This window comes from Passer montanus, unplaced genomic scaffold (genome assembly GCF_014805655.1).
Source record: "Passer montanus isolate IOZ18808 unplaced genomic scaffold, ASM1480565v1 scaffold39, whole genome shotgun sequence".
NCBI lineage: Eukaryota > Metazoa > Chordata > Aves > Passeriformes > Passeridae > Passer > Passer montanus.
This window is the reverse complement of record NW_024368707.1, coordinates 7,570,780-7,597,650: the sequence shown is the minus strand read 5'-3', so window position 1 is coordinate 7,597,650 and position 26,871 is coordinate 7,570,780. Positions and strand designations below refer to the sequence as shown.

General features: G+C 50.5%; 3 protein-coding genes across 4 annotated transcripts in view; all 3 read right to left on the bottom strand.

Annotated features, from left to right (window-relative positions):
* Positions 1 to 149: 149 nt before the first annotated feature.
* Positions 150 to 6,510, bottom strand: LRRC23 (leucine rich repeat containing 23). The gene is made up of 7 exons (XM_039717970.1): positions 6,359 to 6,510; positions 6,172 to 6,284; positions 5,099 to 5,352; positions 4,884 to 5,014; positions 1,532 to 1,668; positions 778 to 1,000; positions 150 to 494 (listed from the first exon to the last, which is right to left on the bottom strand). Exons 1-7 carry the CDS (start codon positions 6,467 to 6,469, stop codon positions 456 to 458), a joined length of 1,008 nt encoding a protein of 335 aa, XP_039573904.1. The 5' UTR covers positions 6,470 to 6,510; the 3' UTR covers positions 150 to 455.
* A 3,335-nt stretch (positions 6,511 to 9,845) lies between these two features.
* On the bottom strand, positions 9,846 to 12,521 carry TPI1 (triosephosphate isomerase 1). The gene is made up of 7 exons (XM_039717941.1): positions 12,339 to 12,521; positions 11,560 to 11,683; positions 11,397 to 11,481; positions 11,138 to 11,270; positions 10,952 to 11,037; positions 10,681 to 10,768; positions 9,846 to 10,411 (listed from the first exon to the last, which is right to left on the bottom strand). Exons 1-7 carry the CDS (start codon positions 12,448 to 12,450, stop codon positions 10,293 to 10,295), a joined length of 747 nt encoding a protein of 248 aa, XP_039573875.1. The 5' UTR covers positions 12,451 to 12,521; the 3' UTR covers positions 9,846 to 10,292.
* A 119-nt stretch (positions 12,522 to 12,640) lies between these two features.
* USP5 (ubiquitin specific peptidase 5) overlaps positions 12,641 to 26,871 on the bottom strand; it is a 14,427-nt gene continuing 196 nt past the window's right edge. The window contains exons 2-20 of one of the 2 annotated variants that reach the window (XM_039717939.1): positions 25,824 to 25,949; positions 25,469 to 25,535; positions 22,519 to 22,652; positions 22,080 to 22,225; positions 21,617 to 21,801; positions 20,861 to 20,955; positions 20,164 to 20,357; positions 19,940 to 20,011; positions 18,617 to 18,698; positions 18,280 to 18,405; positions 17,686 to 17,839; positions 17,116 to 17,290; positions 15,743 to 15,831; positions 15,355 to 15,546; positions 14,673 to 14,816; positions 14,377 to 14,522; positions 14,139 to 14,292; positions 13,404 to 13,488; positions 12,641 to 13,237 (exon numbers count right to left, since the gene is read on the bottom strand). In XM_039717939.1, the coding sequence (XP_039573873.1) occupies positions 13,144 to 13,237; positions 13,404 to 13,488; positions 14,139 to 14,292; positions 14,377 to 14,522; positions 14,673 to 14,816; positions 15,355 to 15,546; positions 15,743 to 15,831; positions 17,116 to 17,290; positions 17,686 to 17,839; positions 18,280 to 18,405; positions 18,617 to 18,698; positions 19,940 to 20,011; positions 20,164 to 20,357; positions 20,861 to 20,955; positions 21,617 to 21,801; positions 22,080 to 22,225; positions 22,519 to 22,652; positions 25,469 to 25,535; positions 25,824 to 25,949 (2,460 nt within the window). In that variant the 3' untranslated portion in view covers positions 12,641 to 13,143. The remainder of the gene's footprint in view (positions 13,238 to 13,403; positions 13,489 to 14,138; positions 14,293 to 14,376; positions 14,523 to 14,672; positions 14,817 to 15,354; positions 15,547 to 15,742; positions 15,832 to 17,115; positions 17,291 to 17,685; positions 17,840 to 18,279; positions 18,406 to 18,616; positions 18,699 to 19,939; positions 20,012 to 20,163; positions 20,358 to 20,860; positions 20,956 to 21,616; positions 21,802 to 22,079; positions 22,226 to 22,518; positions 22,653 to 25,468; positions 25,536 to 25,823; positions 25,950 to 26,871) is intronic. The other variant, XM_039717940.1, reaches the window with a different exon arrangement.

The window sequence follows — 26,871 nt, the reverse complement described above, 5'->3', positions numbered from 1 at the left end:
GATGAGTCAGGATTTAGCAAAGCTTTGCAAACAGCACGTAGGGGATGGAGAGACAGAGAGAGGCAGGCAGCAAGGGATAGACGTAGACAGATGAGGGTGAGAGAGCCAGGGAATAGGAGTGGGTGTGCAGGATAAACAATCCCAGTCACTCCAGGCTCATTAATTATTTTTATTCAAATCAGAAAATCTTGCAGGGGTTTTGGGAATCAAATCGAACCACAGAACCTGTAACTCTCCCCTTTCCCCTCTCAGGCCTACTGAGAATAGAACATAGTGCAGTGACTGCAAAACACTGCAGTGCCTCAGGGCAGGACCAGGGTGGGTAGCACTCCTCTTTTCTCCAGAGGTAAAATGAGGTGAAGCTGGTATCTACAGCTCTCACTTTCTCAGCCTCACAAACAGGGAAAGGCATCACTACATCTTGACAGCCTCTGGGAACAGGTGTTAAAAACGGGTCACTCAGCCACTGTATCCTCAAGAGATTCTTCCATTTCCTGAAGAAGGGAGGAGGGAGAAGTTAATGACTCCATGCCCAATGTCCCTTCCCATTTCACTGCCCTCTTTTGCTAGTGAGGTCAGGAATGGCAGCAGGTTGGCATGCTGGCCACCACAAACAGGTTGCAAAGCCTGGCATCCTTTTCAGGCTCTTGTGCTCTTGAGACTGACATCTCTCACCCTTCTCCTCACGAAATATAGTGGAGGAGAGGCTTTACCAGCATGCTTGGTCCTTTTTCTTTCTCTCCACCTCCTCTAATCCCTGCACTGCGTTGTTCTCACCTTTTCTTTTGCCTTCCTTGTCTGTCGGATTTTCTCGGCCTCTTCCCGCTCCTCTTCCTCAACCAATTCCTTGTCGAGGCGCTGCAGCTGGGGCAGCCGGGACAGGACCTGCAGCCGGTAGTCGGGTTCTTCGGCACACGGATTGCCCATCAGCACCAGTGCCTGCAGCGTGGGGAGGACCTGCAGTTTTTCCACCTCCTGAAAGCTTTTGATCCCATTGCTCCTGAAGAAAAGGAAGCACAGAGAGCAGGGGATGGAGACCTGTGTGAGTAGTGAAATCCCTTTGGAACAATAAATGGACAAGAGAGAAAAAGCAAAACTTAGCAGCGTGAGGTACCATAGGCCTTAGACCACAGATCTGTCACCTAAGATCCAGATCTGTCTGCAGCTCCCCAGAGTGAGGCACAAAAAGGACATCTCTGGATTCCTCTGTGCTCAGCCAGCCATTGAGCCGTGTGACATCACCATGGTCCTGCATGGCAAACACTGAGAACTAAAAAGCATTTGCAGGCAGAAGCCAGATAACACACTTTGAGGGATCCAGCTGGCTGGAGAGGCTGATATTTTCTGAGAAGCCCAGGAAAGGCTCTGGCTGTTACATCCTAGACAGCTGCTGAACACAAGTTAAGGATGGTAAATATCAACCCATCCCTACCAGGCCTTCAACTTCCAAAAAAACCTCCAGAAAATCCTAAATATCTAAATGGGAGTGCAGTCTGATCTCTGGTCCCAACACAGAGCAGGGAGGACCCACCGTAGGTTGAGGTACTGCAGGCACTTCATGCTGTCAGAGAATCCATCCAGGGCCTCAAGCTTGTTGTCACGCACGTGTAGAATCTCCAGCTGCTCAAACTCCTCAAGGCCTTCAAGGCTGCAAATGGTGTTCTTGGCCTGAGCACCAGGGAGGCAGGAAGAGAGAAGGAAAATGGGGGCACAAAAGAGAGGGGACAGCAGTTATTTCTGGCCTTTACATCTCTTTCTATCCTTCAGACTTCCTACCGTTCATAACACAGCCTTGTCTGAAGCTCAGTCAGATAGCTCAGGGTCTTGGCCAAGTGGGTTCTCAGAATTCAGATTCAAGGACCAAAAGTTTGCTGAAAAAATGTTTCCTGAAGCATTGCTTGGTGTCTGAGACAAAACCAGCCCATGTGAACACTCCACTGCACCCCTTTCCATGGCAGTGCCAAATTTGAGCCTCAGAGAGCACCAGCATGGAGGGGAAAACACACCTGAGCCTAAAATTAATGTGTTTAAAGGATGAGTAACCAGCCCCTCTCAGTCACACAGTCCATGTAGTCCAGCCACCTTCCAGCAGATGCTTCCTTGTGGGGAAAATCTATGGTCAAGAAGTCCCTTCACAGAATTCACAGAATGACTAGGTTGGAAGAGACCTTAAAGATCATCGAGTCCAGCCCATGCCCTAACACCTCAACTAAACCATGGCACTGGGTGCCACATCCAGTCTTTTCTTAACCACATCGAGGGATGGTGACTCCACCACCTCCCTGGGCAGACCATTCCAGAACTTTATCACCCTTTCTGTAAAAAACTTCTTCCTAATATCCAACCTTGGCATTGCTTAAGACTGTGTCCTCTCGTTCTGTCAGTTGCTGCCTGGTGAAAGAGACCACCCCGTACCTGACTACAATCACTTTTCAGGAACTTGTAAAGAGTGATAAGGTCTCCCTGAGCCACCTTTTCTCCAGGCTAAACACCCCCAGCTCCCTCAGTCATTCCTCACAGGGCTTGTGTTCCAAGCCGCTCACCAGCCTTGTTGCCTTCCTCTGGACGTGCTCAAGCATCTCAACATCCTTCCTAAACTGAGGGACACAGAACTGGACACAGCACTTCTACTCCTCTGGGCTGTGTCTTACCTCAGGAAGTTGAAAATTCCCCATCACTGAATTTCGCTCACTTCACTGGGATGTGGGTTAACGAAGCAGGGAAATACGGAAGCTCTGAATTTCAGGTGCTAGTTTCACAGCAGGATTTCGGCTGGAAAAGACCACTAGAGGTCTCCTGCCCAAGCGGAGGCTCCCCGCAGTGCCAGCACCTACGCTCTGCTCTGTCAGGCTGCTCAGCGCCTTGTGCGGCCAAGTTTGGAGCATCCCTGGTGATCATCGTCTCCCTGCCACGTTCTCCAGCCTGGAGCTGAGCAGGCTTTCCTTGCCCACGTGGCTCGGGGCTGCAGTCCCTAAGGATGTTGAGACCTGAATGGAAAACGGGGTGAGAGGTGCTGTTGTGCTCTCTCGTCCTCATAGGTACCCAAGCAATGATGTGGGCAATACCTGAGACTGAAAAAGGGGCACAGGCTGAACTGGTGGGAAGGAGAACATTTTAGGGCTGAGTCATTCTGGATGTGGACATTTTGTAGAAAGGAAGGATTTTCATAGAAACTGGATAACAAAGAATCTGGACCAGCTGAGCCAAGTAAAAGGAGCAACACCAGGACAAGAAGAGGAAAGCTGGCTATTTAGTGAAGGCCACATGAGCAGATTTATCAGTCAGGGAGGATTAGGACATTGTACCTCAGAGAAAATTGTGAGCTGGTGTGGGTGGGGAGCTCACTGATCACTGGTTTACAAAAGGAATAGTAACCTCCTAAAACTCTCACTTTCTTCATCACTTCAGTGTGAATTGTTTCACCAGCACTAGCAGGACAATGCAGAAAGAATATTTTTCAGAGTTGTTCCAATTTTCTCCCCTAAATCAAACAACATTCTGTCTGACACACCATCACCTTCCCTTGGACACCAGTTCTTCACCCAGACGTGATGCCACTGTTTCTGAGGGAAAGTTCCCGTACATTGCCCATGATCTCCTCTCCCCTTCCTGCACACTTCACCTTTTTCAGTTTTCACTGCTGCACCATGAGCAGGAGCTAACACAGCCCTACTGTGACCCTCAAAAATGATGCAAGTGCCACACGGCACACAGCCACCTTATAGTCTTCCTAGTACATACCACTTTTTACATATGAAATTTTATCTGTGGCTATGTCATACATTTACCAAATGTGGTTCAGTTCCTTAAATTGAACCCTTTGTCTTGAACCCTGTCCTTGAGGAATCAGCTGCACTTACCCAAGGCTGAAATACCATCAAAGTCTTTACACAGAAATCAAAGCATTACTGGGGGAGATTTCCCTGCAAAATGATTTAACGGGCAGGTAGACATGGGAGACAAATTCAAGCCCCAAGAATTCTTGTGAGTTAGTTGTTCTAGTTTTAACAATCACCCCTTGCAACTTTCCTGTTTCACATGGGCAGCTCAGAAACCCCTCAGTCATGCCAGGAACCTTCTCTCAGCAGAGATGCTCTGTTTGCTTCCCTGCAATAACTCACTAAGGTGACTGGGTATGCCTTGAAATGCTGTATTGTATCTACTGACTGATCCACTTCACCCATTCTTGGAGCACCTCCAGTCACAAAATCCCAGTTTTACATCAGAAAATTGTAGACAATCTCAGGAGGCAATCTCCTTAGTGTTTTCTGCCAGGGAATCTTGATGAAAAGAAGCCTCATAGTTTTTGAAAGCCTTTATCATATTTAATTGCTTTTCAAGAGGTAGTGACTCAGGACATCTGTTTAGTCTTTGCAAGCTGTTGCACAGTGTGATCCATGGGGCTAAGCCATACATACTTTCTTCACTTGCATCTCTAGGAGTAAATGCTTCCTTGAAGTAATTGTTTATGATATTAAGAAACTGCTTCTCCTATCTTAGTTTCACTGCAATATTGAATCAATTTCTTTTTTGGCAGCTGTAGGTGTGAATCACATAATTGTGCTGGCTTTAAACCAGTATTTGGTTAGGCCCATCAAAGAGGAGAAAGAGGCATTGCCTCCCTTTGTCACCCAAAAAGCAAAGCTGTTGCTTTGCCCAGTGATCTCCAGTGATCCCAGGGCACATGGAATACAAGCTTTCCCAACACTGCCTGAAGGCAAAGCTGCCCTCCTGCAGGAGGCCGTGAGGGAAGGACCTGATGCACCCAACATCGACTCCTCTGTGATTCGCGGTTCATGGCCACTCCCTTTGTGCTATCTGGGCTGCAGGAGCTGGGATCTGCAGCAGCTCTGTCCCACTCCCCGGGCTGGCTGATCCCTTACCAGATAGAGCTTCTTGAGCTTGGAAACGCCGAGCCCTGCTGTGGTCGTTATCTTGTTTCCTCGCAGCTCCAGGACTTGCAGGCTGAACAAATGGTCGTGACTCAGGCCCAGCACTGTCTCGATTTTATTTTCTGAGTGCCAGAGGAAGAAGAAACAAGAAAGTTAATGCCACCTTTCCAAGAGAGTGTCCCCTCAAGACAGGTAGCCTGTATCACCTTTCAGGCTGAGGTTGGCTAGTAGGGGGTGAGTAATGCCCTCAAAATCCATGATGTGGTTGCGATCAAAGCTGATGACTTGGAGGTAGGGCAGCTCCTGCATGCTGGCACTGGTGAGCAGATTCCCATCCACCTTCAGCCAAAGCAGCTGGGTTAGGCTGCTCAGTGGGGCCAAATCTTTCAGCTTGTTCTTTGACAAATCCACATACCGCAGGTGAATGAAGCTTTCGAGGAGGCTGATGTCTGTCAGGCCCCTGAGGGAGAGCGAATGTGGATAAAATATCTCTCATATTTCCCCACTACCATCTTTTGGGTTGCTCCTTGCCACTACTGGAGGGAGGGCAACCATCCCTCCTACTTCCCTGCTGTCCTAGATAGCCCTGCTGAGAGAAGGAAGAAAAAGGCAGGTGATAGGGACAGGCCTGTAAGCAAAGACGAATGGTAAGATTGGACCTGCTTTCCTGGCAGAGTGAGTACTTATTCCCATTGAATTGTGTGTGTCAAGAAAGAGCACAACCAGAGCAGATAAAGGGGTAAGTTTTGGGGAGGAGTCTGTTAGACAATAGTGTCAACACAAAGGACTGTGTGGAAGGACTTTTCTAGTGGAAAAAATAGTGGTTGAGATACCCTGCTGAAAGAAACAGTCTTAATGAGGCCTTGGTTAGGTGGCTCTGCTGGGGAGGCTGAGGCTCCAAACTGTCCCAAGGCCATCGTGGCACAGTACTTACAGCTGCCTGCCTTACAAGTCAGCAGCTAGGAGGACAGATGCCAATGGATATTTCTCAGAGTGCCTGCAGGGAGGTCACTCTGTTCAGGCTCCCCTAGGAGCGCACAGTCCAGAGCGATGGGCCGGCTGCCCTCAGCCCTGGGGCACACTGATGTTCCTTCCCAGTGGTGTGTCTGGCCAGGGCTGAGGATGGACAGGCTATGCTGAGGCACGGACTGGAACCCAGGTGGCTGGAGAGCAGGGCCTGGATAGCTCCTGCCCCTCATGGCCGATCACAGCCGGCGGCACAGCGGCCCCATGGCCATGGAGTAAGGGGCTTCTGCCGGGTCAGCCATTGCACACTCACTTGTTTTTGGCTTCAAACTTCACATAGGCGTGGGCCAGCCCGTTGCCGGTCTTACAGAGGAGAGAGAGGCCCTCCTTGAGGTCTGCCTCCGTCAGGGGACGGGGAACCAGCTCCTGGGAGAGAAGGAGAGCACAACGCCAGCGCTGGCCCAGCCACAGCCGGGCGGTGCTGAGCGCCTCCCCCTCACCTCTTCTTCCTTCTTCTCCTCATCCTCCTCCTTCTCCTCACCCTCTTCCTCCTTCTCCTCCTCCCTCTCTTCCTTCTCCTCCTCCTCCCCCTCCGGCTCCTCGTCCTCCATGCTGCCGGGGCAGGCCGCGCTCGCCGCCCCCCGCCGGCCGAGCCCCGGGCGCTGCCATGGGAACGGGGGCGGGCGCGGAGCCGGGCCGGGCCCGCCGCTCCCCGCAGCACCGCGGCGCGGGAGGCTCCGAGCGGGGCCCGCCCTCGCCACAGGCGCCTTGCCATCCCGCTCTGCCCTCCCGGCTGGGTGACATCTGCAGCTGTCGGCGTATCCAGAGAAGCGAAGGGGTTTTTTTCGGTGGGAAGGGACCTCCTGCACAAAAACGGGGCCGGCTCAAAGTCAGGCAGGGCTGCACAGGGTGGTGGGCACTCGGGCGGTGAATGCCTAATTAACCCTTAATTTACCCTCTGCTAAATGTTTAATTAACATGTTCAGCAGAATTAGCTTGGGCTCTGCATGAAGCCTCCCCGACTATGAGCACGTGGATTCCGGGAAGGCGTTTTTGGGGTGCACTGCTCCAGCCCTGTCCTCCAGGCTGTGGAGCTGGGAAGGGTTGAGGCTGCCCGTGCCCAGCCGATGCCAACAGCACTGGGTGTTTACCAGCCAGGAATGCTGCTCAGAGCTGATGGTCAGCACTGGTTTGCAGTTAATACAAAGTCCAAGGCTCCGCTCCCTTTCCCTTCAGTGCACTTTGCTCCTTTGCAGAGCCTGGATAACGCTAGTGCTAGGTAAGCTGGCCCAAGCAGAGCTGCTCACACAGCCATCAGCCCCTGCCCTTCCTGCAAAGCACCCCTGTGCCCAGGGCTGCACAGCAAGCTGCGCCCTGCCCCGTCCTGCTGGACTCCCCAGTGCCGACCCCTTGTCCTCTGCTACACATCTGAATGTGAACCTGAATTCACTCCCTGCTCATTATCACACAACCACAGAATGGTTTGGATTGGAAGGAACCTCAAAATCAGCTCATCTCAATCCCTCTGCCACGGGCAGGGATGCCACCCACTAGACCGGGTTGCCGAGGGCTCCATTCAACCTGGCCTTGAACACCTCCAAGGATGGGGCAGCCACAAGTCCTTCGGGCAACACGTTCCAGTGCCTCACCACCCTCAGACTAAAGAATTAATCTGCATATGAACACTTCCTTTCTTGCCTTTGCTTCCTGCCCTAAACATTCCCTAATTACAGAAGGAAACACAAATCTTTAAGCTAGAGAAATTTTATTTAGATTATATATATCCCAAACCTAATTATCCTCATAATTAGGGAAGGTACGTGCTAAAAGCTGGCCCACACAGCCACAGAGGAGCACGGGGTGACGGTGGCAGGAGGGGGAGCCCAGGCAGCACCCGCTTCCAGGCCTGTCCCAGGAGCCATCAGCCCAATAAAGGCCCATTTCAAGGAGCACGGGAGCACTGTGGCAGGTGGGAACCCAAATTAAGGACTCGGGGAAAGGAAAACCCTGTCCAGCCCCACCCCAGGAGCCTCAGCCCCAGCACCTTTAGGATTAGAGGCGTAGCTGTATTCAGATGGACAAGATGCAGGGGAAGAGCATTTGGGGATTGCACAGGACTCAGGGAATGATTGGGGCAGGAGCCAGGGGTGATCTAGGTCACACAGAGAAACAAATAAAGCATACAGGAATAAAAGAGCCAGTCATGTGTCAATGGTTGGTGATGATTTGTCCACATCCTGCACCTGATCAGCGCAGCCTGTCGGGTCTTCCCATGAAACTCCTTTTGCACTTTGCCCTGCGTGAGGAACTCGTGGTCAGAGCACCACAGGGAGCTGCCTGCTGGGGGCTGGAGGGGCTGGGATTGAGGGGCAGCTGCTGGAAGGAGACACGCTGTACACGTGTGTAAATACTTGTGTAAATACACAGATATACACAGACACTCGCTAGTGCACCTCCGTCCTGCTCAGCTGGAGCAGAGTGTGGGGTGAGGCTGCCAGTGCTGTGTGGGAGTGCTCTGTGTGGCCAGCCATGGCTATGTTTAAGTCCAATATATTCAAAGCAACAGAATATTCTGAGTTTAAAGGGATACCCACAAGGATTGTTGAGTGCAACATGTGTGTGTGGTGCCTACTGGGAATACAAGCTCAGCCTGGCTATTGTTTGGGGCTGAGGAGGCAGAGCCATCGCAGCCTCTCTCAGGCTGTCACATCTGGCACAGTGCGTTTTTCTCCAGCAGCAACCTGTTTTACATTCAACCACTACAATTTGCTGTGGGGATCTGGCAGTATTTCCACTCCAGAAAGATGCAGTCTTGCCAGGAAGCAGACAAAAAGAAGAGAAACAAGATCTGGCATTCCTGCTGATATAGAAATTATTTTCCATGAGTTTATTCCTCATTAAATGAATGTTTTTATGCCCCTGCATTCCCTCAAAGCAGCAAGATCAATGCCCAGCTCCCATCTGCTTTCTTCTATGTAGGTCACTCTCCTGGGCTCTTGTGCTGTGGGCAGGGCTGGGCAGGAGCTGGCAGCAGAGCTGCAGCCAGTGGCCCAGCCCTGAGTGATGGTACCCAGTCCCTGCAGCCTTAGGACCACTGTGTGCCCCTGCTGCATCACTGCTGCTCTGGCCTGTATGACCCAACAGCCCAAACCACAGCCACGGCCCAGCAGCCTCAGAAACACGTGCTCTGGTTGTAGAAAACAGTTTTCAGATATTTTTTTTTTTGCCTTTGAATTATCCTCCTCCTTTCTACATCACTCCACACACGTACAGAGCTGGGAGCTGCCACCTCCTTGCTGCTGTCAGGCTCTTCCTTCTCAGACCACCTGATATCCTTAGGAAGGAGATCCCTCCCATCCAGCTGGGCAGCAGAAGATCCCCCAGCAGTAGTAGGCCCGAGCCCCCACTGCATCAGGCTTTTTCCTCCTTGCTCCTCAGCTCCAGCCCCTTATCCCTCAGGTGATGCCAGCACTAGCAGCTGGAACACTGCCCATAGGCTCCCAAGGATGTACCGCCTCACAGATAAGCTCCTCCTTGTGAGCCACTTCTTTTTCATCATCCACAGTACTACCAAAAAAAAAATCAGCAGCTGGGAAGCAACATCGAGTCTTGCTTCCTCACCCACCAGCACATGGCTGAAAGCAGGCAGCAAGCACTGCCCCAACACAGGGCCTAAATAAAATCCTTCCCTGCAGAGTCTGAGCTGCCCCACTCTACATTCAATGAGCAAAGTCAATTACCAGTCCTTACAGGCAAAGAGCAGGGATGAGCACATTACTGAGCCTGCCAGGGAATCCCAGCTCACTGGTGGAACAGCCAGGTGCTCCACCAGCTGCTGGAGTTGAACCTGTGCAGTGCCCACTGGGATAACAGTGGCCTCTCAGGGAAAAGACCACAAAACCCTCTGTATTCAGCCACCTCCAAAAGCAGTAAGTTCTCCATGCTGCTTGTCCCCGAGATGCTTCCAAATAAGATCCAGGACACACCTTTGCATTTTCAGTTTTTCATTTATTGTTCAGTACGGGACACAGGTGAGGAAGACATCTCACAAGGGTCTAAGCTGACAGGTTCCTTGCTGATGGAGCTGAAGGATGCAAGAGACTGTGGTTCTTTTTTCCTCCCCGCAGCACCAGCAGCCCCCTGTCCCTGCAGGGCTGCAGGGAAAGGGAGAGATACTGGCCAGGTGGGCTGTGGGCTCTGAACAGGTCAACGGGAAACTGAGGATTCAGCTCAGACAGGAGACTGTCAAGACTCTGCTGAGACAGGCTCCTGCTAACAGGACTCCGAGGTGGTGGGGTGGTTAGCAGAACATCTAGAATAATGGCTGTGGAGGGGGAAAGCCTCAAGGGAGACCTCCGTACTGAGACGTGTGCAACAAAAGGTCCCTTCTTGCTTCCATGTCTGAACCACAAGGGACAGCTCCTCACGGGGTGTTCAGTGTTTGGCATTGATGATATCCACGAACTCTGGCTTGAGAGAAGCGCCACCAACAAGGAAGCCATCCACATCATGCTGAGAGGCCAGCTCCTTACAGTTGCTGCCAGTGACAGAACCTAAGGACGGAGCAGTGTTTTAAGGTCACATGTGCCACCCCTAGGAAAATGGAGCTAGGGCAAAGGCAGCACTAGCAAGGTACCAGCCACCTCTTGCAGACAGCAACTGTCTCCCATTTATCCAAGCAAGCTACCCAAACAAGCTAGAAGGTGATTCTTTATGCTCTCAAGATCAAGAGTTTCCTTGCCAGGGAGAGAATGATGTACAACTACAGCAACAGGTAAACTAAGCACGTGCTGCCCTGGAAAGTCACTCCAGACTCACTTACCTCCATAGATAATCCTAGTTGACTGAGCAACAGCATCAGACACGTGGCTCTTCAGCCACCCCCGCAGCTTCTCATGAACTTCCTGAGCCTGCAATACAACGCAGGAGTCACACTGAGGCCTGAGCCACTCTGCACACAGTCCCCTTCCAAAGACAAGGGGACAAACAGTCTCTAAGAATCTCCAGGAGATTCTCAGTAAGAATCTTCAGGAAGGTTTCCTGAGGGGGAAGGGTCAGTTGCTCATTTAATCAGCCACCTCCCCTGCTCGTACCTGTTGGGGAGTTGCAGTTTTACCAGTTCCAATAGCCCACACTGGCTCATAGGCAAGAACCACTTTACTCCAGTCCTTCACATTATCTAGGGAGCAGGGAGAAGGTAGAGGTGAGCACAACAGAGGGAAGAGCAGAGCTGGAAAATGGCTAAAAAACCCAAACCAACCATTTCTTTTTCCTCTTACCAGCAATAGCCTTGGTCTGTTCAAAAACCACCTTCTCTGTTATGCCAGCTTCTCTCTCATCCAGCTTCTCTCCAATACAGGCAATGACTCCAAGGCCCTCAGCCAGAGCATGAGCCACCTTCTGCCCAATCAGCTGGGAATGGAAAAGAAACAAGGCAGCCAATAAAACAGTTTGGAGGTCTGTTTTAATTACTCACTTTTCCAGTCTTTGCAGACCCATCTTAGCTGGACCAGGTCTCCAGTGTATGAGCCCACTCACCTCATCAGACTCTCCAAAAACATGCCTTCGCTCTGAGTGGCCTAGGATCACCCATGCAGCTCCAATATCCTTGATCATTGCTGGGCTGGGGAGAAAGGAGATGACTCACTGGAGGAAATTCACATCCCAGAGGCACCTTCTAACTTCACTCTCTGGGGCTCACCTGATCTCTCCTGTGAAAGCTCCCTTTGGTACCTTGTAGCAGTTCTGTGCTGCCACTCCAATCTTTGCATCGAGCTTCTGACGGGCAAAGTCTAGGTAGATGGCAGGGGCTCCACAAACCACCTCTGCAAGGCAAAGCACCCTGTTACCCTTGTGACAGGAGAAGGGCAGAAACTGTACCCAGCCACTGATCCCAGCCCTAAGAGGTCATTCCTCTCTCCTGGGAAGGCAGGAGAGAGGAATGCCCTCTCTCCCTCACTGACATTTGGGGGGCCCTCTGCCACAGGACAATCCCTGCTATCCGATAACTCAACAGCAGGGAGCAAAGCCCTTTCCCGGGGGCTGGACACGCGATACCCGGCCGGCGGCCAGGTCGCAGGGGTCCCTTGGGAAGCGCCCAGATAAAAGACCGGGAGAGAATCCCACCCTGCAGCCGGGGCCTGGCCGCGCCGGGTTGCCCGGGGCTATAGCCGGGCACGGCGGCGGGGCGGGGGCAGCGCGGTGCTCCGAGAGCGCCGCTCGCAGGGCCGGGGCCAGGCCGAGGGGAGGCGCGGGGCCGGGGCCGCTCCCGGGGGGCTCCGGGGGTCGGCCGCACGTGGCGGCCGGGCCTGCGGGAACCCAGATCCGGTTTCGCGGGTATATTTAGCGCCGCTGCCGCGGGGTTATATTTAGGCCCCCGCCGCCCTCTGACATTTGCCGCTCCCCCGCCCGGGCCCGGGCCCGCTCCCCGGCTCCGCAGGGCCGTGTGGGACGTGCGCTACGTGCGGGCCGCGCCCTCACCGGTGTCGGCGGAGAGCTTGGCGCTATTCAGCGTGTGGATGAGCTCGCCCAGGCTCTTCTTGTCGCCGTTCATCTTCCAGTTGCCCCCCACGAAGAACTTCCTGGGCGCCATGGCGGGAACGAGCGGGGCCGGTACCGGAGGAGACGCGAAGGTCAGCGGCGGCAGCGCGAGCGGAGACCGGCGCCCCTTTTATAGCCCGGCGGCGGCGAGACCACGCCCCCGCAGGCCCCGCCCCGCTCAGGCCCCGCCCCCGGCCCACCCGCGCTCCCCGCAGCCCGGCGGGGTCACACAGCAGCCAGGCGGTATTTCCACTTTTATTTTGTCCCTCGTGTATTTTGGCATGTCAAGGGCACACAAGGGGAAGCGCTGCTCGTGGCCCGCCTTGCCGCCCGCCCCACGCCCCCGCCCGACAGGGCGGGCAGGAGGAACCCCCCCATTCACAAGCCACAGGTACACACAAGCCCCCTCCTCTCCCTCCGGACAGCAAGGAGGCGGCATCATCCCACCAAGCAGCGAAGCACTAGGGCTGTGTGTCACGGGGGTGAGGACAGTGAGGACATTTCCTATAGAAACAGATACTCCCAACCCCCCAAACCCCCTTCACTCATGTCCGCGGGGGCTCCAGCCCCCAGTCGATTTGTCAGTGAACTCTTGTCCCCCCGTGTCTCCACAGAGAGGCCGTGAAGGGACTGGGGAAGGGAGCAGGGAAGAGAAGGACCCTGCTCCCACCCTCACTGCCCCCACCCCTTTCCCCCCCACACCTTGAGCCCGCTCTCCCCCCAGCACACACAGCAAGAGGATGTTCTAGCTGGGAATCCGCTGGTAGAAGTAGATGTAGCCCAGGTCCTTGGGGGGCTTCTCAGAAGCACAGACTTTCTGGTCGTTGTAGATCACCCACCTGCAACAGGCACAAGAGGAGCTCAGGAATGCCCTTCCATGGTTGAGACACAACTCGACTGCACCCACCTGCTCCCAGCCCCAACCCCCCAGGACCTCTAAAGAAACGGGGCAGGATGGGGATTTAAACCAGTACCTCCGTTCCCTTACGCTGTGGAAATACTTACCTGCCATCTTTCTTGATGTGACAAACATAATGTCCACACATAGTTGAAGTGCCCATGTGGCTGATGAAGGCAAACAGCTGATATTCTTGAAAGAAGGAGGGAAGAGAGGATTGTCAGGGAAAGAGGAGACATGTCTTACCCCCTAATGCCCTGTGCAAGGCCCTCTCTAGAGAAGGAGCCTTCCCTGAAGGAAGCTCTGCTGGGTAATAATTTAGAACTGGATCCCCATGAAGTGCGACTATGATTGGTCTTAAGGCCAAACACAGAGGGAAATGGGAGATGCTAACTTCCATTTAGCCTTCTCTCTTTCAATTTTTTATTTAGGCCATGGATGGTAGATGGATAAAGCAGGGATTCTCCTCCCTACGGCACCCAGCAGCCAAGCACCACTGGACAAATTCTGTGCACAGACAGGAACTGTTTTTACAGTGGGAACCAAAAGGGGAAAAAAACCCTCCCAGAACCAGTGGATAAAAGCAGCACTGCCCTTTCTGTCTTTCACTTGATGGCACTTGCCCAACCTCTCTCTTATTGGCTTCCAGGTATCCTCATCCAGCCTGAAGGGTCTAGACTACTTTGCCATTCCTCCCCTCTTCCTCCCTGCTTCCACCTCTACAACCAGTCCACCTGTAATAGCTGCTGCTGCTAAAACCTGCAGTACTGCATGGATCACGAATGACAAAGTAGTGTTGAGTTTGCAGCCCAAAATCCACATTCCTATGGCTTGGAACTCACTTCCAGGCCCATCGCGCACTTTGGGACCCACAGGGACGGATTCAGAGATGGACTCGGCTGCCGAGCGCCCCTCTGAGATATCCATAGCAGCTTCTGCATCGAGGTCATCAATGTGACTGAAGATCCAGTCCACAGCACGCTCCAGACTGTTGTTCTGGAAGGGAGAAGAAGACAGTGAACTTGAGAATTCCTGTTCCTGAGGAAATCCTTGCACTCTGGTGTCACCCGTGCCTCTCACCGTGGCTCTAAGCGCTTTCATTGCCTGGTCCCGGGAGAAGCCCATGGAGACAATGGTGGCCACACTGTCTTCTGAAGGAGGGTCTGGGCAGGCAATAGTTGACCCTGGCCCACTGGATCCAGGGAGAACTAATGGGTTAGCAAAATCTGCAGCAGGAAACACAACACAGCTCAGAGTAATTACATCTCTCCGAGAGTGTACAGCCCAAGTCCAAACTACTTCAGTTTTCCACTGTGGTAGCAGGACACAAGAACAGCCCAGAAGCAGTAAGCTTCACCACGGCCACGGCCTCATACCTGGATCGTCCATATGTGACATGACCCAGTTCATGGCCGCCTCAACCCCACTATTCCCTGTGTAATACACGGCTTTGCGGCAGGCATCCATGGGAAAGCCCATCTCCACTAGCTGGATAATCACCGACTCATCCAGCATGGGTGCTGTGGGGAGACAGAAGTTAGAGCCACCCACGCCCACCCATCCCTGCTGGCTCCATTTCATCTTGTGTCACACAGCCTCCAAAGCCACCGCCTCCTAGCTGTATTTCACACCAAGTTCCATCTCTTGGCTTTTCTCAGCCACCTTTCTTCTTCAGAAGAGCAGTCTCACACACAGGCAAAATCCAAAATTATTCAACCCATGAATTCAGGAGCACTGGCTCTTCCCTAGGCTCTGAACCCGACCTCCCACTGTTGTTTGTGACAATTAAATACCCCCACCAATTAAATCCTGTATAAATCCCAGCTCTGCCTCCTCTAAATGCACCGGACATGCCACCCCATCTTGCACAGAACAGGAATCAACAAACCCCCTTGCATAACACCCTTGCATAACAGGCATGCAAGGGAGGCAGCTGGCAACCGCTGACAAAAGGACAGGGAAAGTCTGAGCAAGTGGGAAACTGCTAGCATGGGACACAAGGCAAGGAGAGCAAGGAAATGAGTCAGGCATCAGGAAGAGAGGAGGAGAATCACTAACATGTCGGAGAGGAGAAGTGAGGGGAGCAGAAGGAGTCGTCGTCCTCGTTGCCATAGAACCCCAGGCTACCTTTGGGCTCATCTGGTGTCACCAGCGGGGGTGCGATGTCTGGCATTTCCTCTTCTCCTTCCTGTAGCCCCGTTCCCTGCAGTGCAGAGATATCCAGCTCCTCGGGCATTTCAATGGAAACATCTGCAAGATAGGGTCTTGCTCAGCCTCCATGCAGGGGCAGAAACAAAGGACTCGGCTGGCAGATCGAGAAGGGTAAGTGCCTGGGGATGCCTGCAGCAATTTTTGGGGTAGTTACATTCCTCCTGGCAGTAATGACCACAATATCCATAATGTGACTCCCAGTACCTATATGCTCTGTACTTCTCATCCTCCTTACCGAGTTTTTTGGGCACCCAGTCCAGACCGAAAGTGAACTTCTTGATCTGGATAACCAGATAATCTGGGAAAGAGGCGAACCGCGTCGTTCTGAAAGAGACGCGTAATATTTTTAAATACCTTGTCAGCAAAGATTGAGGGTATCTAGCTGATCCAAGAAATCACTGAGGAGGACAGAGCCATGTCCTGAGCAAGCTGGGGATACGCCTGTCTGTGCAGCTCTTCTGTGCTGAGCTTAAAGCTCCTCAAACACAGAACCATTTCTAAGGCAGAAGCCCTGACAAAATGAGATGGAATGCAAATCTTGGAGATGAGGAAAAATAGTACATATTCTCTACCTTTAAATCCTGTATTTTACAAGCCTGGTCAGATTCTGTTTAATTAAAAGTCTAACCCTTAAGGAATGTAATGGAAATAACATCTTTTATTAGACCAACAGATACACCTGCAGGAACTGTCAAGAGCATTTTCTTAATATGAGACAGAAGCAGTGAATTTTAAGTTAACTGAATTTGATTAAACATTATTTAATTAGACAATTTGAGAGAGAAAGCGTCTGGAATCTATGAAACAGAGGGGAATGCTTGTAAAGGGAGAAGCATCTGTAAATGAGACAGATACTCATTACCAGGTGATAATTGCAACATACTGGAGAACTAAATTAAGTGACAGTAAAGTGTCTGAATACAACTCAGTAAAAATTAAAACAAAATGTTACTTTTCAATGTGATGTTTGTTTATAGTAGCTATTGCTTAATAATGGGGTATTTGTTTAATAATTTAATTAATTAATTACTCCATTAATAATATAGAGAGTATAGAGAAGCACTTCCAACTCTTTGATGACTTTCATTGCAAAAGAACACAGCATCACAGCAGAAAGCTGCTTACATTTGTAGTCTTGTCACTTCAACTTTGCACTGTTGCATGTGCTACAAGCAGTGAGAAAAATTAAAGCTGTTTTTTAAACCTTGCTACTAGCATTTAAACTAGCATTCTTTCAAAGAACTCATGCATCTGTTACACTCAGTGTTCTGCTCAAATCTTCACAGTTGAAAACTTGAAGAAATTTTAGAGATAGTGCAAGATCAGCGTCATCATACAGTCAGTACAGATTTCAAAGCTAAATTTTAAATCTACAGGAAAAGCTACTAGTTTTCTGAAATATCACTGTGTTTTTGTAGCCTCTCAGCAGCTGAAATCTGATAGCTAGGACTTCACTAGCACTGATCCCCTTTCTGCTTCAGTGTTCTATGGACCCAGGGTGTGGAGGACTACAAAGCTTTAGTAATGTTCTTCCCCCGAGCCACTACAAGAAGTCCCCAGAGATGCAGCTATGGCCAGTTCATCACAGCTTAGCTGACACACACTTACTTGAGAGCCACAGACTTGGCCTGCAAGGCTGTGCTCCAGAAATCATCCACCTGCTCTGGAGCTCCATAGGCCTCTAGGCAGGAGCTGAAAGGCACCTTGGCTCGCACCAGCTCAGGCAGCGGCTGCTTCTCCTCCTCTGCCTGCCTCTTCTTCTCCTCATACTCCAGCAGCTCATCTAGACAATAAAGAGAATAAAGCAAAGGAGTCAAGGACCACCTCCAGGTACCTACAAAGTGACTGGTGTAAGCTACACCCAGAGGCAGAGCAGGCCTATAGATACACGCCATTGAGAAGGGAGCACAGCTTCCAGAGCACACTTCTGCTACTGCAGTCACTCCTGAATGCTGCTGAATCACAGCCCAGCTTGTGGTGGCCGAGGCAAAGGCTCTAGAGGGACATCACCATGTCACACCACCTCTGAAGATATCAGCCTGATCCCATAAAAGCAGGAGAAGGATCTGGCCTCAGAAGTGGCAAAGAAGTCCCTCTTTCATTTAAGGAGTTCTGTAGGAATAGTACAATATACAAACATAGGGCTTGCTACCTTTCTGGTGTTGGCACATTACTGACCTTTGTTGAGTGCAGCATCCATGGGCACAGGCAGCTGCATAATATAGTCCACACGTTGGGTATATTTCACCTTTTCTGTGGCCAGGCACTTCAGCTTCTCCTCCACCAGAAAACGGAAGACCTCGTTAGGGTTCTCCGAGCTGCGGCAGTTCCTCTGAAGGAGGAGAAATTAGAAGCACAGATGTAATATCAGAATGGCACAAAAAATGATCTGCAGTAACAGTGATGTCACACAGCACGTGGCTGAAGAGTAGTCACTTCTGTACCCAGTACCCTGGAAAAGACAGCAAAGAGGAAACTAAAGCCAGCTTCTGTACTCCAGGAAGCCATGGCATTCCTGCTCCTACAGAAGAAATTTCACACCTCCAGCTGTGCCACTCTCAATAAAAGATTTCTCCATGGAATCAGCCCTGAAAACATGGCCAAGCACCTCTCCTTCTCCATCCTGCCAGGTGCTAGATGGCCCATTTCCCCGTTTTCTCTCCTGCTCCCTGCTCCGATTGCCAGCTTCTCACCTCCCCTCCTCGCCCCTGGCTGTGGGAAGAAAATCAAGCTGGACTTTTCCATGATTTGCCAGACAGACTCAACCATTACCTCCACCATGTTGATGAAGTGCAGAAAGAATTCCTGGGCATCCTGCTGTCGGTTAGTGGAAAACTCTGGGTGCCCCTTTCCGATGAGGGACTTAAACATGCGTGGAGCAATGCCATTTTGCATACCCTGCGAAGAACAATGTGGAAGAGGAAGGTGGTTAATATATAATTTGCCAAGCATGTGTCCTGGCATGTAGCACTCTATCCTTAGCCATGCTTTTCTTCAGGTGACAGGCTTTGGAACAAGCCCCAGCACATGTCTTCAGAAAGAAGACATGTGGAATACACAATACCTCATGCAACACATGCACCAAGAGGATGCCGTATCCAAGCCTCACCTTCTGATCAGACTGCTGCTCCCCATCTGCAGAAGCTGGCCTTGAATACTCCCCAGAAAGCAGTCCATGGCCCAGTTTGGCTCTGGAATGACAAAGCCACTGTTAGTATCAATGTTTCTTCAATCTCACATGCTGCAGCAGCCACATCAACCCATCCAGCTTTCATACTGCCATGGACTGTCAGTCCCACAGATAACAGCTTTCTCTGCTGCACCAGGCAAGATTATCTCATTGTGGTCTGCTCTCTGGCCTCTGGAGACATCATTGACTTCAAAGTTATCAGGGCTTTGGGGTGCCAACCTCAACCACTGCTTGCACACTGGGTAGAACAAGAAGGAACAGCTGGTGCTGAGCCACACAGCAGCTGCACAACAGCCAAGCTGAGCTGCAGCCTGACGGGAACGGAGCAGTGTCTGACTGCAGGAGACAACAGGGCACAGGGAAATTGTCTGAGCCAGAAATAGCACTGCTGTGAGCAGACTGATCACGTTTTCCCAGAGGAAAGACTGACTGCATCAGGCACTTAATGGACAAGAGTATGTGTTCAGTGATTTCCTCCTATGGCCAGACCCTCCTGCTATTCCATTTCACTCCAGTCCTTCCCCGTCATTACTGCCATTTTGCCATTTGTCTGGAACCAAACCTTACCAATTCCCCCCTTTCCCCAGGCAATAATCTGTCTGCCTGTCTCACCTTAATCCCCTCTCAGTGAACACCTCATTCCAGGCTGTCCAAATTTAGAATCCTCCTGTACCACTGAACTCCCTGTCCTTGCCACCTTCCATTCCTCCACCCCAAACTTCCACATCCTTGTTTGAGAGCAGCTGCAGCACAGACTTGAAATGCAACCCCCTCCCAAATCTTTTGTTCCTCCTTCTGCATATTCTCTTGAACAGTACCTCTTGAGGGAAGCCTCTTTAAGCATACATAAATTATCTACTGACCATAAAGCTGCTTAAACCTACTTATCCCCTTGCTCTTTGCCATCTCCCTCCCCTACAGAGAGCAAGCCCCTTTAAACTGTTTTCTTCTGTTATACAGGCAGAAGCTGCCTCCCAGAAATCCCCCCAGTTTAACAGGCATAACACACGTAATACATTTCAGAGCCTCTCATGAACACAGGGTGCACTCTGTCCTCTCCATCTAGGGCATTCAGCTGAACTTCCTTGGCTTAGATCCTTATTGATCACTGAGGAACAATGTTTCTGGTGACAGGCAAGGAAAGAGAGGTGAGGCTTGAGGGAGAACCCTGGAGCAAAGCAGCACAGAGGGGATGCATCCGGGCAGCCTCAGCCTTCCTTCTCTCACCAAAATTCTACGTACACTTGTGTGCTGAAGTCCTGTGTGGGGTCCGAAGGTGCACTTTGGAATATCTTCTCCAGCTTCTCCACATACCTGCAGGGCAAAACAGAGCAATCTAAGGGATATCCATCTTCATCTGGTAAAAATGCAGTTCTGAGCATGATTACTGCCACAGAAGCTCCCAGCTCTAGGGGACCTTTGTACTGATCCCAGACTAATGGAAAGGAGTGATTAAGCTCACTTACTTTCTCTGGAAGTCTGGGATACTGAACAGCACCTGCATCACAGAATTGAGGTAGCAACTGTTGCCCAGGTTACGGATACCAGTGTAGCCAGGCCCATAGAGGGGCTTGAGCTGAACACCAGACTCCTGGATGAGCTCCCACTCGCCAATGCGCTGGTTCATGTCAATTTCCAGTTCTGTCATCGTCTTGTCTGTCTGTGGAGGGAAAGAACAGGAAAATCCTCAAAGAAGACTCAAGGCAACATCAGAGGTGTGAAAAGTGCAATGCTGTAAAGAATCAAATCCATTCTGTTTTATTCTGTAAGTAGAGGAGGAAGAAACAAGAGGTGTTTCCATATATGTGAATACCTGGAACAGAAAGAAGAAGGAAAAGAAATATGGGAGACATCTGAACCATTCCCTAGAAAGAGGCATGGAAACTACACACTAACAAAAAGATCTCAGCACCCGGGAACCTCCCTGCCTGTAGTACTGACACATAACCCCAGGGAAATAAATGTGAGGGACATGAAAGAAAGGCAAAAAAGGCAATCAAAGAAGAGAGGTAGATGAGAAAACTCTCTGTGTGACAAAAAACCCCAGGGTTTCTTGACCAGGAATGGTTCTGCATAGACACAGAAAGCTGGAATCTAGCAAAGACACCTCAGAGCTGCTTCTGTTTCCCTCTGGGCCTATGGAGGACACCACTCCCTCCTCACCTTCTGCATCTTGAGCATGTCAATCCCAAAGTGTGCCAGATGTTCTGCCAGGTTGGGATCCAACACCATGTCATCCTCATCATAGGAGTAGACATCTATGCAGGAAAGCAGAAATAAAAGGAACTTATAATGGCCTGTGATGTCAAATTCATAGGTGGATGGAGAAAGCACTCAGAACTTTTTTGAGAAACTGAGCCATTGGACTTTCTGCCCTTTCTGAGCAGAATGAACTTATAATGGCCTGTGATGTCAAATTCATAGGTGGATGGAGAAAGCACTCAGAACTGGGAGTTTTGACAAACTGAGCCATTGGACCTTCTGCCCTTTCTCAGCAGAACAACATAACAGACAGAATATTGAGATTCCTCCTAAACATGTGACGAGACAACTCTGTCACCGATCAGGGTACAGAGGTACACCTATGCCAGGAGTAAGCAAAGTGGGTTACTGTGCCATGTACTCTCTGCTCAGGATTTGAACACACCATCCTTTGATAAACACCCCAACACAGAAAATGAGATGGCAGCCTGGGTAACTATTCTAAAAGCTCCCAATTACAAGGGAGGGGCAGAGGAAGGCAAGGCTTTTTTTATCAGCTCGCTCTTTGCCTCACACAAGAAGCAGGTCAGAGTGGCAAAGTTCACAACGGGATGACAGGTCACAAGATGGCCAACTCCACCCTGATACCCACAAGAGATCTGCGTCAGCCCGAGTGGTGCCTGGCACCCCTCACCCTGGGAGGATCCCCCTTCTCACCTGCCCCATCAGGAGTGATTGTTCCCAGTTTCACAGCCAGCGGGTAGCCGGTTTCCCGGTAGTGCTCCACGGCGTGGTTGTTGCCACCACTGCCGTCGAAGTAGCGCCGACCGCACAGGATGGCTCCGTCGGTCATGTTCAGCCACAGGTTCTCCTTCATGTCACACTTGCTGCACTTCCAGCCACTATTGACAAGGAACAGAGAAAAAGAGATCAGAGGGAAAACCTCTGGGTTCTAGCTCCCAAGCCCTCACCATTGCTGCCTGCTGCAATATCCGTAGTACAAGCGATCTCAGTCCTCTTTTGCTACGGAACACTGGGAATCCTGATACACCCTAGTGTGCCACCTCCCCTGAATCCACTGCGACAAGGCACACTCGGAGACTCACAAAAGAAGTCTCATATGCTGCTGCAGGCCAGCACAGGACACGAGTGACACAGCAAGTTCCAGCACTATGCTCACCACGGTGGGATGCGGACATCGTTCTGGAGCTGCTGCAGGGAAAAAGCGTGCTTGGAAACACGGCGAACCTCCCCATCCCAAGCCTGCACCTCCTGCTTCCGTGAGGCTGAATCTGCTGTCAGGATGGCCTCGATGGCACTGGCAATCTGCAATCAGGACAGCAGGAGAAAACATGAAGGGCTGGCCTACCACAGTAAGGGCACAAGAAGCTTCCAGTGCTACAACACTTTAGGCAAGTGAGACTTCTGGGAGCCTCAGTCACACACAAGGCAGAACTCTGTAATAAACAGCACTGTGTAAGTGCAGAGCAGTCCTGGTGGGTGACTGCCAGCTGAGACTCCACAGCACCTCTGCAGGATCCCTTTTACAGGGCAGTTTCCTTCTCAGTAATGGTACATTTCCTCATCAACACTAAACACAGCCCTCCACCCAAACATACCCTGTCTTTGACCATGTCTGGTAGTCCCTCCAGCCCATCACGTGGAATATCCAAATGGTCTGGCAAAATCACTATTTTTACATCTTCGTCATATTCAAACTTTTCTTCTGTGAGGTCAAATCCACCTTCTACACCTACAAGAAGAAAAAACATTGTGGTAACAGGTGAAACCAAAGAGCTTGAAAAGCTTCTTTCCCCACAGCTTACATGAAATAAGACACCATGACTAAGACAATGGACTAAATCAGTGATCCACAATCTTTCTTCCACTTCTGGATCCCAGAGCTTCTGCTGGTGCTGTGGACTTCACAGGAACAATTATAAGCCTGGTGACAATAGATTTTGTTTTCCCCAGCTCTTTTTAGAGATGCTTAAAAACAATCTCCAGACTCTGGCTACAACCTGGAAGAAAACCAAACCTCCTCTAGAGAGGCATTGGCCAGAAAAGAGCCAAGATAAAGCGCTGGTGTTCAACCTTAACCAGAATACTCAAGACAAGGAATGGAGATGTGCATGAAGAGATAATCCTGTAAGCCAGGGCAAAGGTCAGGTCTATCAGCATCTTTAAGAAGCCTGCCTCTCTTTCTTGCCTCTTCCAGAAAGGAAAGCCTAGAGCCCTGCACTCAAGCAAGAAGAACCAGGAGCTCCTCTGGAACCAGAACACCCAGAACTGCAGAAAAAGTCTGAGCAAAGGTATAGTGATAGTAGTTTCCATGCCCACCTAGCTGTGCTTTCCAGAGGTTGCACCAGAAACTGGAGATCCATACATAAAAGGTTATTTGCCAGTTGTAAAGAGTCATCATGGATGCCCACCAAAACATCTGCAGTTTCTGCAGATTCCCCCACCTACAGTTTTTGGATTATATAGGTACTCAGAGGAAAAGCTTGGCCTTCTCTGTTCTGCAGATATTCACATCCTACATCCCAAAAGGAAACAGGCAGAAGACACATGGCTTATTAGCAGCCTAAACCCCCTGTGTTTTTCAACTGAATTTCATTTATTCCTGGAAAAATTGCACGCTGTGACTGCAATAATCTCTGCAACAAATATCTGAACATCTGCAACTGCAACAAATCTCTGAAGGGAATAAACGCTTTTGCTGCTCAGTGCCTCTACCTCAAGAATCCTGTGTGCAACACAGTTCTGATAATCACTACTGCATTTCCTTAAAACATTCTTGTCAGAAATATCCAGTCCCATGATATCTCCTGCAACTCCCTCCTTAGATACCTACAATTTTTACACTATGCACAAACTGCTACGTATGAACACAGTGATTTCAAAAAACTGTCAACAGCATCATGCAGCAACATACCTAGATAATCATCTTCTGTGTCTCTTCAGCCCAGAGATTTCCTGTCACCACTTCATAGAGTAAAGCAATAGACAACCCCCCAGGGCACTACACAATTCCTGAACCCTAAACACACTCAACCAGACTGGTGAGGTCCCCTCAGGTGGTTATGTGAACCTTCTGAGGCTCCAGATGAGAAAGAGGGTCTACAGCCACCAGCTTGCCCTCAGGTACACTGCCTCCTTTTCCATGGTGGCAGCCAAGCACTACACACCACAAAAGTCCTTCAAACAACATGCAGGCATAGGAGAAAGATCTACAAAGCGCTGTAGATCTTTCATTGAGAGGGGGAAGTGAGGTACAGAGACATCAAGGGCTACATTTTGTTCACAAATCTTTCCAGTACTTTAAAAAAATCTCCTGTGTCAGGATTAGCTATACCACCACAGTTCAGCTAAAACAAAGATTAAAAAAAATTTCTCCTGAGCTTGAGACTATTGTCTCACAGGGCAAATACTTTCTTTATTGTCTCCTGCTCCATTCACACCACTAAGCTGTTATCACAAGCAGGTATTTGCCCACCCACTGACAACGCTTGCCGAAAGACCTTTGTAGAATTCAGGACGCAGAAATAACTCATAATGCACACCAGGCCTCATCTCTCCCAAAGGAGCTTAATCTCATATATACATAAAAGCACTGGCTATCTGAAGAAACAGAGATTCCAGCCTCAATTTTGCTAGAAGTGATCTTTGGGGCTCTATTCAGCAAAACAGGGAGCAGCTGCCAGCCTTAATAGTGGTGTTTGTGCTCTGGCAGTGGACGAGTCACTGGGCGTCTACACCAGGGAAAAGTGAGCCAAAACCAAGACATTCACAGTCCAGATTCTGGATTTCCCTCTAGCGGTCAGCTTCCAGCAAGCCAAGAACCTCTTACTGCTACAAATGTTCCCGTTCCTTCCTTTATGTGTCTCCATAATGGCTCAGAAATTACCAGCTGACACTGCTCCAAATAAGCAGCATCTCCATTGATTGCCACGACAGCCCTCACAGGCGGTGAAAGACAGTAATGGGAACACCGGCCTTGTTCTTCCAAAAAAAGGAATATTTAAAATAGTTTTCATGTTTTAATGCTCATATGTATTTCCTCCAGTATCAGCCTTATGAGACCTAATGAGCCAAAAATATTAACGCAGCATTTTCCATTAATTTCTTCCCCGTTTATATCAATAATGCTAGTTCAATATCAGAGGAGTTTAAAAAATAGTTTATCTGCCAGGAGCTTCAAGCTTACTTTTCTCAGACATAAATTTTCTCAAACTTACTTCAGCCCCATGCTGGGCACATTGTGTTTAAGCAACAGTCCCAGTTTGGTGATCCCCACACCAAGCTGAGCCAGGCATGCACGGTCATGGCAGAGGATAAAAAACATATTTATCCACGGAAAACAAGATGCAACTTTGGACACAGAACACAACTACCACCTTAATGACTGTTCTACAGAAACTGCTCACCCCAGACACATTGGAAAACATGAAGTCTGATTTTGGCCAGGGATATTAGCCAGGAAGAGTGAAGCAGAAGAGACAAACCAGGCAGCTCCAGAGGACTGGCTGAACACAGGGACCATACAGTACACAATAGACTATTCCTTACCAATAGCCAGGCGAGTTGGTTTCTTCCTTGGGGGATCCCCAGAGCTGGAGTTGGTGTCTTCTTCCTTCTGTGGCATTGAAAAGAAATAGGGAAATAAGAGTTAAGGGGACAGGAATGCTGTGGCAAGCCTTAGGGATTGCAATCAAGCTACTCTGAAAACAGAAGGAAGCCAGGCAGAAATAACATGGGCAATCCATACAACCCAGCACAAGCAGAACTGAAGCACTGGCATCCCTCAATTCACCAGGAAAAACAACAGCTGTATCTCAGGAGAGAAGACACTGATGGAATACACAGACACAGCCCAGCTCTCACTTTCAGAACAAGTCTGAGTACACGTAGTTTTATTTTTTACCGGTTTACGTGTTCTTTTGAGGTGCAGGTAGACCCGCTGGCCTGTTTTCTGATAGTGCTTTTCCACATACTGCTTCCCAAAGCCCAGGAACGTGTTCATGCAGATATACAAGCCGCCATCTGACTCCTGGAAGGAAGGAGGGACAAAACTGAAGGGAGGTGGTAAGGAATGGCATTCCAGCTGCTAGGACAGGCATGGCAGACTAGTCATTATTCATTAAGTCATGGCAACAGCTCGTTCCTACACAGCAGCCACAAGTAGCTGGTAAGAAATAGGATGGCAAGCCCCAGCCTGGCTGTCCCAGAAGAACAGGTACTCCTGTCATGATGATGTATTTGAAAAACTATTTGTGTGTTCATTTATGGCAGGATGCTAGCAAATCAGGAAAGCCTGAGTTTCCACAAGAGTTCATGTCGTAGAAGGCCCCTAGCACACACAGTTTACCAGTTCAGAGCATGGTACAATCATTACCAGCAGAACTGTGGCACCCTGTCCAAACACATGACTGCCAGTGCCATAGGGAATGCTGCCAAGCTGCAGTGTGAGGAAGGTTACCAGACCACTGTTTACTTTTGCTGTGGTGCTCGAAAGCCTGTGAGCAGCTGGGACACAGATACAGAACGTGCCCCCACCATCCCATCAGCAGCTGGACAACACCACACTCAGCCAGCAGCCACCCTTCTCACACTGAAGGGGCGGGGGACTCAAACGCAGGGGCTGGAAGGGAGGAAAACCACCCAGAAGCTCCTGGGGCTGAGCCAGAGCGGGGAGTGCATGGTCCGGCACTGCTGTGGAGCTGGGAGGGCCGGGATGCCATGTGCGGCTGCCTCCAGGGCCCGTCTCCACAGCCGCGGCCCACGGCGCTCCTCGCCCTCCCGCCGCCCCTCAGGTCCACCGAGGCCGGGCGGGGGCAGCGCAGGGATGCCAGCGGGCTGGAGACGGCCGGAGAAGGGACCACTGCCATCTTAATGACACAGCAGCGCCTCGCCCCCCGCCCGCCGGGCCACTCCGCGCCGCGGGGCCGGGAGGCGCCTCAGACCCGTCTCAC

Excerpts from the sequence above, each read along its gene's own strand:
- LRRC23 (XM_039717970.1), bottom strand. The coding sequence starts at position 6,469 with ATGGAGGACGAGGAGCCGGAGGGGGAGGAGGAGGAGAAGGAAGAGAGG. Across the intron at positions 5,353-6,171 it reads AAGTTTGAAGCCAAAAACAA|GGGCCTGACAGACATCAGCC; the intron begins GTGAGTGTGCAA and ends GCTCTCCCTCAG. Across the intron at positions 5,015-5,098 it reads AGCCAACCTCAGCCTGAAAG|AAAATAAAATCGAGACAGTG; the intron begins GTGATACAGGCT and ends TCTGGCACTCAG.
- TPI1 (XM_039717941.1), bottom strand. The coding sequence starts at position 12,450 with ATGGCGCCCAGGAAGTTCTTCGTGGGGGGCAACTGGAAGATGAACGGC. Across the intron at positions 11,482-11,559 it reads GCTTTCACAGGAGAGATCAG|CCCAGCAATGATCAAGGATA; the intron begins GTGAGCCCCAGA and ends CTTTCTCCCCAG. Across the intron at positions 10,412-10,680 it reads AACTAGGATTATCTATGGAG|GTTCTGTCACTGGCAGCAAC; the intron begins GTAAGTGAGTCT and ends CTCCGTCCTTAG.